A 16181-nucleotide genomic window follows, 5' to 3' on the forward strand; every position below is an offset into this window, starting at 1 on the left:
GTTGAGAAACTATTCTGGATCCCTACACAGTCACCTTCTTCCTTCCTATGAAGGGACAGGGTACTCATCCTTGCTCCTATGTTAAGGACAACTTCTTTGAGAATCTGACATGCTGTATTCAGCAGCCTGAATGTTTTCTGTCCTGTATATCCTGCCAGCCTTTTGGAATGCTCAGGGGAATTTGAACAGATGTTGAAAAAGAAACATCAGGGTGACAATTGTGATCTGAAGTTCAGCATCCTTACTTTCATTCTGTAGCTCAGATGTGCTGAGGAAACAATCCGACACAAGACAAACAGCAAGTGGACTCTACCCGCAAGTGCCCAGCTCTGTCATTAGTGGCCAGGCACTTTCCCCTCAGGATGGCAGCGTGATGACTCCATCAGAATAAAAATAACCAGCATCCTCCTCGAAGATGGTTCTTTTTTTCTAAAGCTGAACACCAGAAACGAATACAAACATCACACTAAAATAAAATCCAATATTGGTTTCTTCCAACATGATTTAAGGTGGATTTTTCTTGTTATGATGTGTATGTACATTCTTCTTCTATACTAAGAATCAAATAGCCTATTTGGGTAAACAAATTCTAATTACTTCCAAAGTAGCAGTAGATCCTGAGGGGAGATCCTGAAAGCAAAATCAGTACTGAGTATATTTTTATTCCTCCCCTTTCACCTTAAATCTAATCTGTCATGAATAAAGCATATTTCAGAAACTCTTCTTATCTCCAGTTAATTCTCCAATTTCTGCCCATGCTCTCCTGTCTTCTCCTTTTCCACATGAATTTCAGACTTACCTGGTTGCAAACTGATCCACATAGATGCTTATGCTTTTTATTCTTTGTCTAACTTCAGGACATATTTAAATTAAGGGAGATTATTTAAATATAAATCTTAGGATATAGTGGGTAGCTATGGTAGACAGCCAGGCATTGTCAGGCAGACTGGTATGGGGAAAAGAAAGGCTATAAGGAATAGAAGCAAACTTCAGCTCAACACAAATATTACTTTCAGGCTAGAAGAGTTGGCCTCACTTCAATTCTATCCTTGGGTGAACACAGTATGTGATTGGTAAATTAAAAACTGTGTGTGTGTGTGTGTGTGTGTGTGTGTGTGTGTGTGTGTTGAAAAAATATGTCATCTACAGGGTAAGAATCTAAACATCTATTTGTCCATTCCAATGACAATCAGAAACCATTCTATGAATTTATTTTTCAACCTTGTGTTTGCCTGTGAACAAAAATTGAGCTGGCAGAAGATGACTCATGTAAATTACTTGAACAATAGTTTCTCAGTGAGTTGACTTACATCGAGGCCACTTGCTGTGAAATCTTGCCACAGCCGAGTGACAGTGAAAGATTTTGTTACTTTGTGTATTTATAACTGTGTGTGAGATTGTGTCCGTGTGTCTATGTGTGTGTGTGTGGTGTGTGTGGGTATATATATATGTGATATGAGCATGTGTGTGAGCATATGTGTGTGTGAGTGACTGTGTGTGCATGTGTGAATGCATGTGTTTATGTGTATGTGTTGTGAGAGTGTGTGTTTCCATATGTGTGTGTGTGTGTGTGTACAAGAATTTAACCCACTTCTCTTCTTCAGTGGAAGTGACAAGTTCTCCAAATACTAACTCATATTTATCATATGAGTTACTCTAATACTCATATTTATCCATTAATGTTAATATTTTAGGACTTCAAGGTCAGTTGGTTTTTCCATGTCAGGAAATCTTCTTCTGGATTTCCTGGGTCACACTTCAAGATTGTGTGGCTTTCCAGTATCCAGAATACTGTCAGTATACAACAAAACAAGAATCTTAAGTCCAAAGCCTTACTAGCAATATTTTCCTCATAACTCTAAAGAGTTAGCTAGTCCAGAGAAGTAGCTGAAAATCCAAAAGAAATGCAAGGTCTTGGTGGACACTGACCACTGAACAATTCCTAAATTCACTATTCACTAGGGGATAGGTAGACCAAAAAGACCTCAAGTGGACCCTGGAATGTTCCCAGTTTCTCTATGTCAATATCAAGGCCATCTTGTTGAGGAGATGCTCTGGGGCTGCTTTATCTTACTCTCCCAGTCACTGGGTTGTCTATTTCTAAAGCTGGTCTGAGGGAGTAATGCTGGCATCAGGAGAGCTAAGCCCCCTAGTTTGCCTCTTCCTTTCTAATTTCTCTTCTCTCTTCTCTTTCCCTATCAGTTCCTGCTGAAGCATGTATTTTGCCATCTCTGGTAACTGAGTTAAATACCACAAAGCCATTTGTTACTTTTTCTTAAGAGTAGAGGGCTCAATAGAACCAGATCTCCCTGTATGTGGGGTGGACAAGGAATTAGCCATCAAAGTACCAATTGATAAGCTTTTGTGAGCTGTGCAGACAGACCCAATGGTGCCTAGTTTTCTGCCTCTTCCTTTGTGTGTCAAGAACGGCAAAATGAAAGCACTTGTTGCTCACAAACCTATCCCATCACCCCATAGCCACAGTTTTGACCAAGGCTTGTAAAGGAGGAAGGGTGCTGAACTAAGTGCTCAAAATTCCCTCTTCCACACTGTAAGCCTGCAGCTGGCTTAGATGGATTCCTGGTGCATGGTGGCCTTCATAGCCAGCTACTGTTAATTATAGGAAGGATGGACAGTCATAATCTAAAACCCTATCTCTAACAGCATTTATGTTTAATTTATTTAAAGAAAGTTCATATTATAAATGTAAAACAAACTCATGTTGTCCTCCCCTGAGTCTACGTAAGGCAGTGTGATTTAAAGCAGAGAGCCGATCCGAGACTAAAGTTCTATTCATTTTGGCTGTGTGACTTTGGGATAGCTACTACATCTCTCTGAATTTCTGCCTTTAAGGGGAATGATGGGATGCTCACCTCCCTGCTGAGACTGTAGGATGTGGCAACAGATATCTTGTTAGTTCTGCCAACCTTTGTTGAATAAGCGAGTGGCGTGGGTCAAGTTAGTTCCCCTTCTTAGATCTCAGTTTTCTGAACAGTGCCAATTGCACTATCTAGTTTAGAAGGTTGCTGAGGGTTACAGTAAAATGCAGCTGTGTACTGAGAGCGTGGTCAAGGCAAGCACAAAATGAACATGGGTATTTGTGTGATTAGAAGGCACATAAATGAGTCTTGAAGACTAATGCACCCCAATGACATTACAACCTTCAGCCTTGCAACTCATTCAGAAGGAAGACCCCCTCTGTCTCTCAGCTCATCAAAGGAATGTGTTACTGATGAGGAATTGTGGAAGGCCAGAGTCATGAGAAGGATCAAGGACAAGAAGCAGAAGATCCAAAGAAAGCTGGTAATGTATGCCCAGGGGTGGTAGCGGTGGTAAAGGTACAGCCAGGCAGTAAGGATTTCAGCCATGGTGTAACAGATCCAGATAAGAGCCCAGAGACAAGTGTGCCCCTTCCTTTTGGCGATCAGATTATTGAATTAATTGTCCTGAAGGAATTGGAATTTCTCTACCAAACTCATGCTACAGGAAGAACAAGGTACCAGTCACAGGAGGAACTTGTCTCCCAGGAAGGGAGTTGACAGAGTTCTGACAACTTATCAAACTACTGCAGAGGAGACTGAAGCTCAGACATTGATAGGTTAATGATGGGCAGGACTATACGTTGACCAGGACTACTTAGCAATACATATTCTTTTGTATCCTAAAGCTCATGCAGAACATTGAAAAATCAACTGGGGAGGGGGGAGATCACCAGACCTATCTATTTGTTCCTCTTCCCAATATAACCACACTGAATAATCTTTCTTCTCTTGACTGTTACTTGCTCCTTTAATTGGCATACTGAGGACAGGGGGCTGAGCCTAGCTTCTTAGGGCTGCCAGGACACAGGCTTTGACCCTAACAACTCCAGGTTACAATACCACTGGTAGAGAACACTGTAGCAAGTGATGCCAGGGAGTAATTTAGGCAGAAGGTACCCCCAGACAAGGGGAAGCACATTGAAAACCACACCAAGACTAGGTGAGGTCATGTCTGGAAGACAGATGGATGAAGCAATTTATATTTAAATGGTAAGGCAAACAATACACCCCCACTGTGCCACCGTCTATTCTTACTCAATTTCTCTGGAAGAAAGTAGAAATTATGGCTGGTGCTAATTGCTATGCACTATTGAATGGAAGCCTTGGCATTGGGATATAGGCCCTAGGGAAAGCAAGGAGAAGTACTCCAAAGAGGCTTGGCCTCTCTGTTGATAAAGAGGACCATGCTAGGTATTTTCTTTTCGTGTCCACATTTCTCTTAGCTTCCAAACGCTGTTGCCTGAGCCAGTACATCCTATCAGAGATGCCTTGTGGACCAAAATCCTAGGGAATGCTGGGGGCCAGGGGGAGGAGGTCTGATGACAATTGGCGCTGCTGCACGCTGACCTTCAGGCCAGGCTAGGGAGGGCCACAATAGTCAGGAGAGGGGTGGGGACAAGCAGGCTTGTGGCTCATCCCTTCCTTAACTCCATCTGCAGGCAGCTGGAGAACTAAACAAGGCCCTCTGCTGGGGTCCTTGTGACCTGCAGTCGCCTGTACTTGGTGGCTGGGGGATGACAATCAGTCTGCAAGACTCCCTAAAGATCTAACTTCCCTTCTCAGAGTTTCCGTTTCTTTCTCCCATTTTCGGGGAATGGGCGGTTTAGATATGTCCGGTAGTTACTGAATGCAGGAGCAGAGGCTGGCAGACCAAAGAAGCTCCTATCACTGGCATCTTCCGGAGCTCCAGAATGCAACTTCTGTCCTTAGAAACCCGCGAACCAAGCCGAATTCAGCCCTAATACCCGGGATACTCTCTTTATGGAAATTGCTCCTCCTCTCCCACCTTAACACTCGGGTACCTAAGCATTAGGAACCCGCACTAGAAGTAGGGTGCCTGGATACTCCCATCTCTTCACCTCATTGCAAGTCCTAGTACCACCCAGTTTCCGCCGTGGCGCCCTGGACCCCACAGTGCCTCCTAGTGGCCGGGTAGCACCTTCCTCGCTCAGCCTCTCACCCCACCAGGACTCCCCGATTCTGCAGTTTCTCGGGGTAGCTAGACCCCGCCGGCTTTGACCATCAGCAAGCCCTTAGTGCCCCAAACATGTCCCTTCGTGCCTCCCAGGGACGCACCCGCAGCCAATAGCGACGCAGCTCGGGGCTCAAGGCGACGATCAGGCCCCAGCCCGGGTTTGGGGCGCTAGGGGTGAAGGCAGGCGAGGCCGGCGGGCCAGGGGGAGCCGGTTCAGGCAGCGGCGGGAGTCCGAGAGAGGCTAGGCGGCGGCGGCAGCGGGCGGCGCGAGGAGTCTCTGTGATTGGCACAGCCTGAGCCGGAGGAGGCGGCGAAGGGAGGGCGGAGGAGGAGGAGGAGGAGGAGGAGGAGAAGGAGGAGGAGGAGGAGGAGGAAGGGAGCGAGCGCGGCGGCGGCGAGGAGCGGAGCCTTCAACCTCTCTAGCCGCGGCAGGACGGGGGCGGCCGCCGCGGGCCCGGGGCGGGGACAGTACGCAGCCTCGCGGCACGCACCCCCACCCGGCAACGGCCACGACACCCGGGGCGAGCGGGAAAGCGGCGGCGGCGGCGGGGGAAGGATGCAGGGAAAGAAGCCGGGTGGCTCGTCGGGCGGCGGCCGGAGCGGCGAGCTGCAGGGGGACGAGGCGCAGAGGAACAAGAAGAAGAAAAAGAAGGTGTCCTGCTTCTCCAACATCAAGATCTTCCTGGTGTCTGAGTGCGCCTTGATGCTGGCGCAGGGCACGGTGGGCGCCTACCTGGTGAGTCCGGGTGCCAACTCTGCCGCGGACCTCCTTCCCTGCCGGCGTTTCTCCGGCTTGCCGCCTGGCACCGGGAAGGGGCCTCGCCGGCGCCGGGGGCAGGCGGGCATGACCTCGGCCCGGCACGGAGGTTGGCGACTGGTGCAGAGGCGGCCGCCGGGGGAGCTGCCGGCCGGAGCCCGGAGCGGGCGGGACCGTGGATGCCGGCAGCTCGCGCTCCGGGGCAGGGGCTGGGGAAGGGGTGCCCGAGAGAAGACGCCGCGGGCAGGTGGGCATGAAACTGTTTCTTCTCCCCTCTTGAAAACGGAGCCCTATGGCGAGTTCAGGGAGCCTCCTCGGAGACTGGAAGGCATCGCGGTTCAGGTGACCTGCACATGGGAGGAAAAGCCAGTTAGCATCCTGCGTCCTCTACTCTCTGTTTCATCCGCCCGGAGAACGAATCATTATGCATCATTTTTCCCCCCTGGCTCTTTCTCTATCCGCCAATTGCCGAGGGAATTTAACAGTTTAGAGTAAAAGGCTCCCCGAGCTGAGCAGTAGCTGCAGGAGGACTAGTCCCACCCAGATCCCAATAGCCATCTTTCAGTGGGGGGATAAAGTTATAGTACCTGGAGAGTAGTAGCTGCGAGTTTCTGTAGTTCTAGCTTAATTCTCCATCATGATCGCTCGCCCACACGGGGAGTGGATCATTCTGTACAATATGTATTTGTTTTATTTGTCTCCAGAAAGGGATTATTGATGCTCAAAGGCCCATGGACACCTATTATACCCAAGGAATCTACTTGTAAGGACTCAACACTGTCAAGTGCGTACTTTGTCGCTTTCTCCTGTGGTGCTCAGGTGATCCACACTTGAGGTTCAGACAGTGCACTTCCAGACCTATCCTGTCTAACCAGGAAAAGATGTCTCAGAGTGGATAGTGTTAAATCATTACTTGGCTATTGACGTGAAACTGGAATCAAATGTCTTAGATTTTTAAGTGTCAGTGAGCACATTTGATGGAGATCGAATCAGACAAGATTTCAAAAGCAGTTGGATAACCACATCCAGAGATAGAGCTATGTGTATCCTAATGCTATCGTGAATCCCTCATTCCTGGCCCAGGGTTAAAGTTAATGAGGGCCAGACGCTGAGTTTCCAGTATCATCAACAATTTCCCAAGGCTCCTAAAGGTTAAAGGTGAAGGGAAGAAGTACTTGGTTAAAGTTAGTTATATGGTGACTTGGGAGTGGGGGTGGGGTTCTACAGAGTCAGTTCTGTGCCTGGGGTGACTGAACTCTGGGGCATTTGAGAAATCATATGTATTTTTTGTCAACCCTTCCCAGATAAACAGTTTTTAATTCTCCATTTCTGTCTTGTGTATAATATTGTCACTGAACCCTGGGCCAAAAGAGCGTTTGAGTATTCTGTTTTCTCAAATGTATTCATTTTTATATCATTATCATACTAAGCTGTAGACATTGGAATTTGTTTGATAAGGATGGTGATATTTGGAGAAGCAGCTTTTTAAAGAAGAGATTTGACTGTTAAAATACTTAGAAGGTACATGTGTCACTAGAGGCAAACCCACATTAATGCTGATAAGTGTGACTCTGTACCGTAGCATATGCAAACTAAATTATATCTAACTAGGTCTTCATATAAAAAGAGGCTATCATTCTATCAACAGCTGGCTCCTGTTTGACAATTGCTTTGCCTCGGTTTCTATTAAGGGTATGGTTTCACATGTGGCAAACCCAGCAAGTCTATATACTTTTTCATCTCAGGGATGATGAGCATCCAAGATTAGGAGTGTTCACTTCCAGTGATTTAAGGTTTTGGGAGGAAGTGAAGAAGAACCTTAAGCAGATGAATAGCCTTTGTTCTTTTAGAAAATTAAAAAGCAAGTGTTTCCACCGTGGCTGGCCCTGGGAGATGACGGGTCACTATGAATCTCAGGACAAGAAAAGGACAGGAGGCATTCAGTCCACCTGCTGGTGGCATCTGGGCACTTCTGTCTGTCCCTAATGGAAAGTCTGATGCATGGGACCATGAACTGGGTAACAAGAGCCAACAGGTGCCCTGCAGAAAGCTGGTGGAGGCCCAAGAGAGGACAGGCTTAGGAAATGAATTAATTTTGATGACTAGCAGTGCAAACACATGGTTCTCAGGGACCCTGCTCTGCCTGGTGCCATGGAGGTCCCTTTATTATAAGAACCTCATAGGAAGAATGGTGGCTTGGGAGGATTGGCCAGTCAGCTTGCTACAGGTTTGATCTTCTGGGTCTCTTGAGACTGTCATTTGGCAGGTTGGGAAAGTTTTACTTTTCTTAAAGCCACAGGAGCCTTTTCTGTGAATATTTGGGGAATCAAATTATTATTGAGAGAAAGGCAGATTCATTCCTTTTAAAATTCCATTGTGTCTGTCCTAGGAAACCTGAGACTCTGTGTCTGTAGATGAACACAGGTGGTCCATGGGTGGATACCGATCTTTTCAATGGGAATCAGCATGTGCTTCTGGGAAAGTGTTTTCAGGTATCTGATGAAGGGCTGGCTATGGGTCACTGCCAACGGTGCTTCCTTTCTCAGCCAAGAGGATGACTGCAAATTTGAGGCCAGAACCATTATTTCCTATTTGATTTCACAAGTTCATGTAGCTATCTTTGTGTGTGTGTGTGTGCGTGTGTGTGTGTGTGTGAGAGAGAGAGAGAGAGAGAGAGAGAGAGAGAGAGAGAGAGAGAGGGGAGAGATCTCCTTGGGTGCCTTTTTGTTTTTAAGTTTGCTGTCATTTCAGTTTTCTCATTCTGCAAAGACAGGTTTCTCTTGTCCTTTGTGTGTCCTCGGCGACATTGGTGTGTGTTTCCCAACTGCAGAAGTGAGGCAGGAAGTGACTTGTGACTTGAGAAGCGGCCCTGAAAAGTAGGACTCCTGTATGTGTGCCCTGGGTGGGGGGAGGGGTTAAAGAAGGGTAAGAGAGGGAGAGGGATGGAGGGGAGAGGGAAAGAGGAGATGGGAAGGGGAAAAGGGATGGAGAGAGAGCAAAGGGGATGGAGGAGAGAGAGGGAGGGAGGAAGGGAGGGAGGGAGGGAAGGAAAGAGAAGAGAGAGAGAGAGACAGACAGACAGACAGACAGACAGACAGACAGACAGAGACACTGGTCTGAGAATCTTCCACTTTTTGCTTGGGTCTCAAGGCCTTTCAGGAAGTGAAGAAGTGGGCCCTGGCATCTAGATCTTGGTGGAACAATACAGATAAGGTAATCTAGATACTCTTTGTAGACCCCATGTAGCCAGGGACTTTGAAATCAGAACTTAGAACAATGTTCTGTTGCAGCATCTTAAACAGCTTGGTGATGGTGGTGGTGGTGGTGGTGGTGATGATGATGATGATGATTTTGCCTAAGAAAATGTCCACTGAATTTAATGGTCATTGTGCTTCCTATTGTCCCACCAAGGCAAGACCAGGTATACTTCTGGTAGCTGGGTGTTTGCTTTCAGAGACTCCAGCTTGTATTTTGCAGGGTTTGTGTAGACTTTAATCTGTGCATCGTGGAGGCTTACTGAGATGTGGCAAGCCAGCTATTCCTGAAAGGTAGCCCTGCAGAGACTGGTTTGTGTGTGTTATCGAATTACTGAGGACTTGAGGAGATAAGGATGTAGACAGGAAATTAAAACTGCTGACACCTTAGGCAAGTACGAATGGAACTCATGATAGATGCTTTTGAATTTCTTTGGAATGCAAATGGAAGAAAGCCCAGTTGTGGTCTCTGGTGTCTGGTCTTCAGGCAATTCATGTGAAGGTGAGGTGGGCGTCTCCCTCTGTAGCTTTATAGATGTGTGTCTGAGGTTGTATTTATAGGGTAATGAGGCTCGGTCTCTCTGCTCTGTAGTCACTTATTTTTAGGTCAGAGAACTTTCAGTAGGTTTACAATTAGTGAGTGACTTGTAGCTGTCATGGTTGTTACTTTCTTTCTCCTCTAAAAAAAAGCATCGTTTTGAAGACAGTTCTTGTATAGTTAGTCTAGAAGCTGGCGGCTGAAGTTTTTTTTTTAAGTTCTTGTCAAATTAGTATGATGACTAAGGTAACTGTCTTTTATTTAATCAAATTATTTTATACACTTATGGTTAGTCATAATGACAAATTCCCGGCTATTTGCATAATTACTCTATAGCCCCAGGTAGTAAAAAAAAAATCACTCTGACTTTTTTTTATTATTATAGCTTGGTTTAAAATATCTAACTAATATTCCTTAAGGAAAAAGATGTATTTCTGAAAGTTCTCTTCAACCAGGTTTGTGGACATACTTTTGCATTTTGGGGGGTGTTGTACTATGGACAGGTGCTTGTGTTTTAACAGTAGAATAATCTAAGTGGATTGCTTGTACAGGGAGCAAGAGTTCTTTCCTGAGTTGTGGTAACTCTGCCCTCCCAGACCCCGACCCTGTTAAACTTCAGTACCTTAGAAAACGGGTCCAGAGGCCTGGCCATGTGGGGCTGCCTGTTCTGGTCTCTTTTGGCTCCTCCTACCTGCTGCTGGAAGAACATCTTCCTAGAGCAGATTTCATGAGGTTTCTCTTGCATGGTCGGTTTGTCAGTGAACTAAGCAGGCAGAGTTCCGGCCCGAAGCTCTCCGGATTTATATCTGATGGCAGACAGGAAGGCTCTGCTCTGCTCAGGGTCTTGTTCACCAGACAGTGTGGCCAGGTGCTGTGTGAGTATAATCCAGCAAAAACAATGAAAATGGGGGTGGGGGGCTCATCTGATGCTGGAGAAGAGCCTTACTGGGCACATATCTCTAATATGAATCCCAACCTCACAAGTACATTGGAAGTAGACAGGTTTCACAGGTGTTATTAGTTAATAAGCACACTCCTATGAAGAAGAGTCAAGGTATTAACCTTGCCTTTGCTCCTGCTTTGCATAGATACCTGTGGTCTGAGCTTTATATTATTTGCATACATATCTAGCCAATTCTGAATGCCACATACTTCCTTTTTTTGAAAGAAATACTGCAATGATGATTTTGTAGATTTCTTTCTTTTTTTTCCCAACTGTGATGAGGATTGAACTCAGGACCCTGCACATACTAGGCAAGTGCTCTATCACCAAGCTGTATTCCTTAATGGTAATTTTGAGTGTATGCCTTCAAATGGACTCTAGGCTCTCTCTGGAGACTACTTAGCTATATATTTATTGTGTCTCAGAGAGATAGCCTTGCTTCCTGCCCTTGTTTGTTTTGTGTCTACTTTCTACTTCTTTATCTACGGAAGAGTAATTATTGAACGCAACTCATAGGATTAGTGAATTTGATGTGTTTCAAAGACACATATATTTAAGGCAGCTTGCGTGCTCATGTGTTAGGATGGGAGAGATTAAAATCCCAGGCTAAGTGATTAAAACTCCAAGGTAGAGAATGACATGTGTTTGACAGTGGTGGTTCTTTGGATGATTATTATTGGAACACCTGAGAGTCATTCCTGTGTCTGTCCCTTTCCGTGTCTCTGATGGTTAGTTCCATGACTTTACCTCTTTCTTCCTTGCTTTTTTTTTTTTTTTTTTTTGTCCTTTAAAATGGCAGTAGTTGTGGTCCCTGTGATAACTGTGAGGATTTACTACACAGGTCTGTAAAGCACTTTGGACTCCATCTGGAGCACCATAAGTACCCAATACAGCCTTGTCATTATTATTTTTTTCCAAAGGAGGAGGGGGGTTATTCAAGAGATAGGGCAAAGGTAGGGAGAGAGATGGAAGAAGATGGTGGGGGAAGAGAGAGAAAGGAGAGAAGTGGAGGCCGGCCATGACCACATGGAGAGAGAGGGAATGGAAGGGGGAGAGGTGAGGGGACAGAGAGAAGCTAGAGGCAAGAGAGCAAGAGAACAAGAGAGCTTGTTATTATTATTAACATGGCTGTACATACTTCCTGAGCAAACAATGGTATTTGAATAATAAACTACTGAATAATAAAATTACTTCAGTCAGGTTCTGGCTTTGGTTTAGTGGGATGTAGACGTAGGAAGCTTATACTTCTGAATAAACACTTATGTCTGGGAGAAAAAAAGATGGTTTTGAAAATATGAAGTAAGTTAAATCCTGGTTGCTAATTCTTCCGTTTGGTTATTGCAATAATTCATTTTAAATTAAAGATTCTAAAAATGAGCTCTCTCTCTCTTTGTCTCTGTCTGTCTCTGTCTCTCTGTCTCTCTGTCTCTCTGTCTCTCTCTCTTTCTCTGTCTCTCTCTCTCTCTCTCTCTGTGTGTGTGTGTGTGTGTGTGTGTGTGTGTGTGTGGTGTCTGTAGAGGAGCCTAGCAGTAGTCATTTATGTATGTCCTTTTATGGGCCATGGTACTACAGGATGGAAGAGCTGGTGGTTGGGAGAGACAAGGGTGCTGCTGGTGTCACAGTATTTTCTGTCACTCTAGTACAAGTACCAACAAGTACTTTGAGGCACCTTAGGATTTGGAATCTTTCACACAATCTGGTTTCCCGTTTCCAACTTTGGTGATCTTAGCTCCTGAAGTTTGTTCTACTTCTGTGGTTATAGGCTGAGTGGCCACTTCAGGGGATCTTGAGATGTCAGGAGGGAGATGACCAAGGAACATACGTCTGGGACATATACTGCCTTTTAGGGAGCCTTGTATCAGACAAGACTGGAAACCTGAATGCTCTGCTGGGTTCCCCATAAGGGCTCAAAGATGGAGGGCTCCACTACTTAATCGGGATGCTTCCTCCTGAAGTACCCAGGTTCTGCAAGCACACTTGTACACACGTCTCCCGGCAAAGGCTTTGATTTCTCAGCAGCAGAACCAAGAGCTGTTGATTTGGTCTTGTTTCCCCCGATGTCCTCATTCTCTCTGCTCCTGGCTGTTGGGATTTGTTCAACACATCGCCCTTTCACGTGTAGCCTTTATAGCAGCCTTCCTTCCCCTAGACTTGTTGAGCCTGCCCCTGGGAAGGAAAAAGAAGGAAATCAGCTTCATGTTGGTGAGTTGAGTTATCATGTATATACCAGGAAAGGTTTTCAATCCCCATTCAGATGACCTGGGGTTTCTCAAGGGATCAAGGGTATCCAGAGGATCACGGAGCCTCCAAAGCCATCTGACTCTGTGATGACACTGTTAATAGCACTGGACCAGCTGTGGCTATGACCTGTAGCAAACCAGCCTGGGAAGCTTCTTCTGGGTTTTCCAGTGACAATATAGACAGGGGAAACATTCCCTTGTTTACAATCTCAGTATTCAGCAACTCCCAAGGTCATTTGGTTCTTCTTTATGGCTTTATGTCTGGTTCCCCTGTAAATGAGAACCCTTCCTGACTGAGGACCTAGTTGACTACTTTCTTTAACCACAATGATGCTAACCCGTGATGACTGTTTCTCCAGTCATGGGATATTACTTTCTGGGCTTTGGGATAGTTGATCGTTAGAATTATCCTGGGCTTAAACAAAACTCACATGCTGAAAATATTTTAAAGCAAAAGGCAACATGGTCTGTCACCTGTCCTGTGTTTAATGATGGAGTGTCATGTGGGTGCCCACCCTTCTCTTTGCTTCCCGTTTCCTCCATAAATAGCTATTCATTACTCCTTGGCACTCTGTTCTCCAGGCATGTGACAAGCAAGGCACCATTCGATTCACCTGGTAACGAACTGAAGCGAACACTGACTGTATTGATTTTTACTTAAATTGTAACCATGAACTCTTTGAAAACCCTGGGAGCAGCTATGGGTGTAAACACATGTGAATAGGCAGTGAGGAGTCAAACACTCGATTATGGCAAAAAGGGCAAGTAGCAGCAGTTCTTCACTGTGCCATTACAAGAGTCCAGTCGAAACTCTGGAGGAGTGTGGGACTTGCCCTCCCCTGGCATGTCTGTCTGATGATCCACCTCTCCCTCCACACTCCCTGTGAGCACTTTACAGTTTTGGGCTGATTCTAGTTCATCTGGCAAGTTGCCCTTCAGGACAGCTTTGTGTCTCTAGATGATGAACTTGGCTGTCCAGGTAGCCCTTGGGAGTCTTCCTTGATAGCTTTGTATTAATTACCTTCTTTTGTTACTGAGACAAATTATAATATATGAGAGAACAACTTGCAAGAGAGAAGACTTATTTTGTTCCTTTTCCCAGAAGGTTCACTTCATGGTACCTCAACACAGTACATTTGAGTGGAGCACCAGGGAAGTGGGCATGCATGGAAAGGAAAGACAAGGGAGGGTCTGAGGACCAGTTATCATCCTTAAAGACTCCTCAGCGACCCACTTATCAGACCAGGCTCCACTTGTAAAATTTCTGCCACCTTCTAGAATAGTGGCTACACATTCAACACACAGGAGCCTCAGATAGCGATTTGAGAATGGGGGAGGGGTCAAATGCCCCTTTCACAGCACTTACCTAAGACTGCATATCCGATATTTATGACTCATAACAATAGCAACATTAAAGTTATGATGTAGCATTGAAAATAGTTTTGCGTGTGGAGGTCACTACAATATGAGGAATTATATTAAAGAGCCATAGTGTTGGGAAGGTTGAGAAAAAAATGGCTCAAGGAGACATTTCATTCATTCCTAAGCCTAACACACCTAAAAGCCTACATAGTCCCTCTCTACAGATAGCCAAGCTTCTGGTTTTGCAGAATTAGGAGAAGTAAGTAGGGTCCCAATAGATGTCCAGCAGACACTTCTGGGGACACAGCCCAAAATAGAAATATGGTGGACCACTTCTAACGTCACTGACCATAGTCCAAGAAATCCTCCAAAGGGAGAAAGGACTCTTTTACCAATGCCCCTGCACCTGCAGACTGGGTGGAGGAAGAGCAGTGTCACATGGTGTTTTTCAGTTAAAGACTATTGTAAATTATTCATAGGGGATGCCTATTGTCTTTTCCCTCCTTTGGAAGAGGCTTATGTAAAAACAGGCATGCTCTTCCTCTAATTGTTGGACCTGCTCTCCCATCTTCTGCTGATGAGAATGAGAAATTACCACCTTGGATAAAAGCAAGTTGGAAAACTGCCCTGGGCTGATTACATAAGCCTTGAAATACTGTACCTGAAATTGCGTGTTTACTCTGCTAAGAATTCCCTTAATGAAGACGAAAATTTCTACACAGCTGGACCCATATGTTTTTTCTTATGTAAGATTCAATTATTGTGATCCAACCTGTAAAATCAAGAATGATGCTGTTTAGTTAAGCATTCAGCCTGTTGTGGTCACTGCTGTTTGAAGGAGATCCACAGGGCCACTATAGCAAGCCTCCTGTGTTCAGTCTGGCTGTGGCTTCAGCATTAGGCCTCCCTGCCCTTCGAGGGTATATGAGGCTTACCTTGGACCTGTGGTTACTTTGGCTCTCCTCCTTAAAGGCCACCTTTAGAGACTACATTCGAAGTGTAGTGGTCATCTGCAGGTATAACTATACACCATTGGTTATAACAGACACCATCCTTGGGTCATGTCATTTCTCACTCCCTGGGAATTTGTTGTGTCTTACCCAGTAGTGCTCATAATTTGCATGTGTTTTGTTGCGGCACCTACTGTCTTCTCCCCAACTCTCAGTCTCCTGTAATCCAGGCTGGCTTTGAACTTATGATATAGCTGAGAATGATCTTCCTGTCTTCACCTCCGAAGTGCTAAGATGACAGGTGTGTCTCACTCTGCCTGGTTTTAAAAATCCCAGGGCTTTTTGTGAGTGCTAGCCAAGTACTTAGTCAACTTCATAACATCCACTAACCTTAGCCATCCTCCTCTTGAAACTATGTGGGGTCCACAGAACACTCTTCAACTGAACTGAGTCAAGAAAGTTACCTCCTGAAATGTAGGCTATGTTTTTTTTTTCTTTTTCTTTTTCACAAGATAAGAATTGGGAAGAAAAGACTTCAATGGAACTAGGTATCTTGAAATAGATACAGGGAACTTCAGACAAGATATTCCTGTCCTTAAGAAAAAATTAGGGCGTGTCTCCTGATTTATTATGCAGTGTGTATATTGCCTTCCCAGTTCTGGTGAATACTTGTGTAGGTAAGTAGGCTTAAAGTGCCAACAACACACTTTTCTCAGCTAGCCAAAGAGAGGGCATCTTTTAGAAACCAAAACCACAAAATAGCACCTTCCCCGTTACCTTTGCCAAGCTGTGTACATTTGTATAAATAGATCAGAGACTCAGGGAGCAGCTCTACAGTTCTGCAGCTGGCACTTTGCAGGAGCAGGTGGGAAGGCTAGCCTTACACCCCAGCCCAGAGTGATGGCGTAGAGCCTGAAGCCATCGGGTCAAGTCTAAGTGCAAAAGCCTGCATCAGTGGAGTGGATCGTTCTAGCTGCATATTGTCTCTCTGCCTCCAGCTTGCCTGGGCCTGTCATTCAGAGACATGTTCATAGGCATTCTTAAATATAGTTGGGTGTTTATATCAAATAACTCTTTATTCATTGATTCAACCAATCCCAGGGCAAAAATAATAGAAAATG

General features: G+C 45.4%; 1 protein-coding gene across 2 annotated transcripts in view; it reads left to right on the plus strand.

The window, feature by feature from the left end:
- Positions 1 to 5394: 5394 nt before the first annotated feature.
- Slco3a1 (solute carrier organic anion transporter family member 3A1) overlaps positions 5395 to 16181 on the plus strand; it is a 280546-nt gene continuing 269759 nt past the window's right edge. For both annotated transcript variants that reach the window (XM_028776717.1, XM_028776716.1), the window contains exon 1: positions 5395 to 5752. In XM_028776717.1, the coding sequence (XP_028632550.1) occupies positions 5573 to 5752 (180 nt within the window). In that variant the 5' untranslated portion in view covers positions 5395 to 5572. The remainder of the gene's footprint in view (positions 5753 to 16181) is intronic.

This window comes from Grammomys surdaster, unplaced genomic scaffold (assembly GCF_004785775.1).
Source record: "Grammomys surdaster isolate TR1022 unplaced genomic scaffold, NIH_TR_1.0 271, whole genome shotgun sequence".
NCBI classification, from domain to species: Eukaryota; Metazoa; Chordata; class Mammalia; order Rodentia; family Muridae; genus Grammomys; species Grammomys surdaster.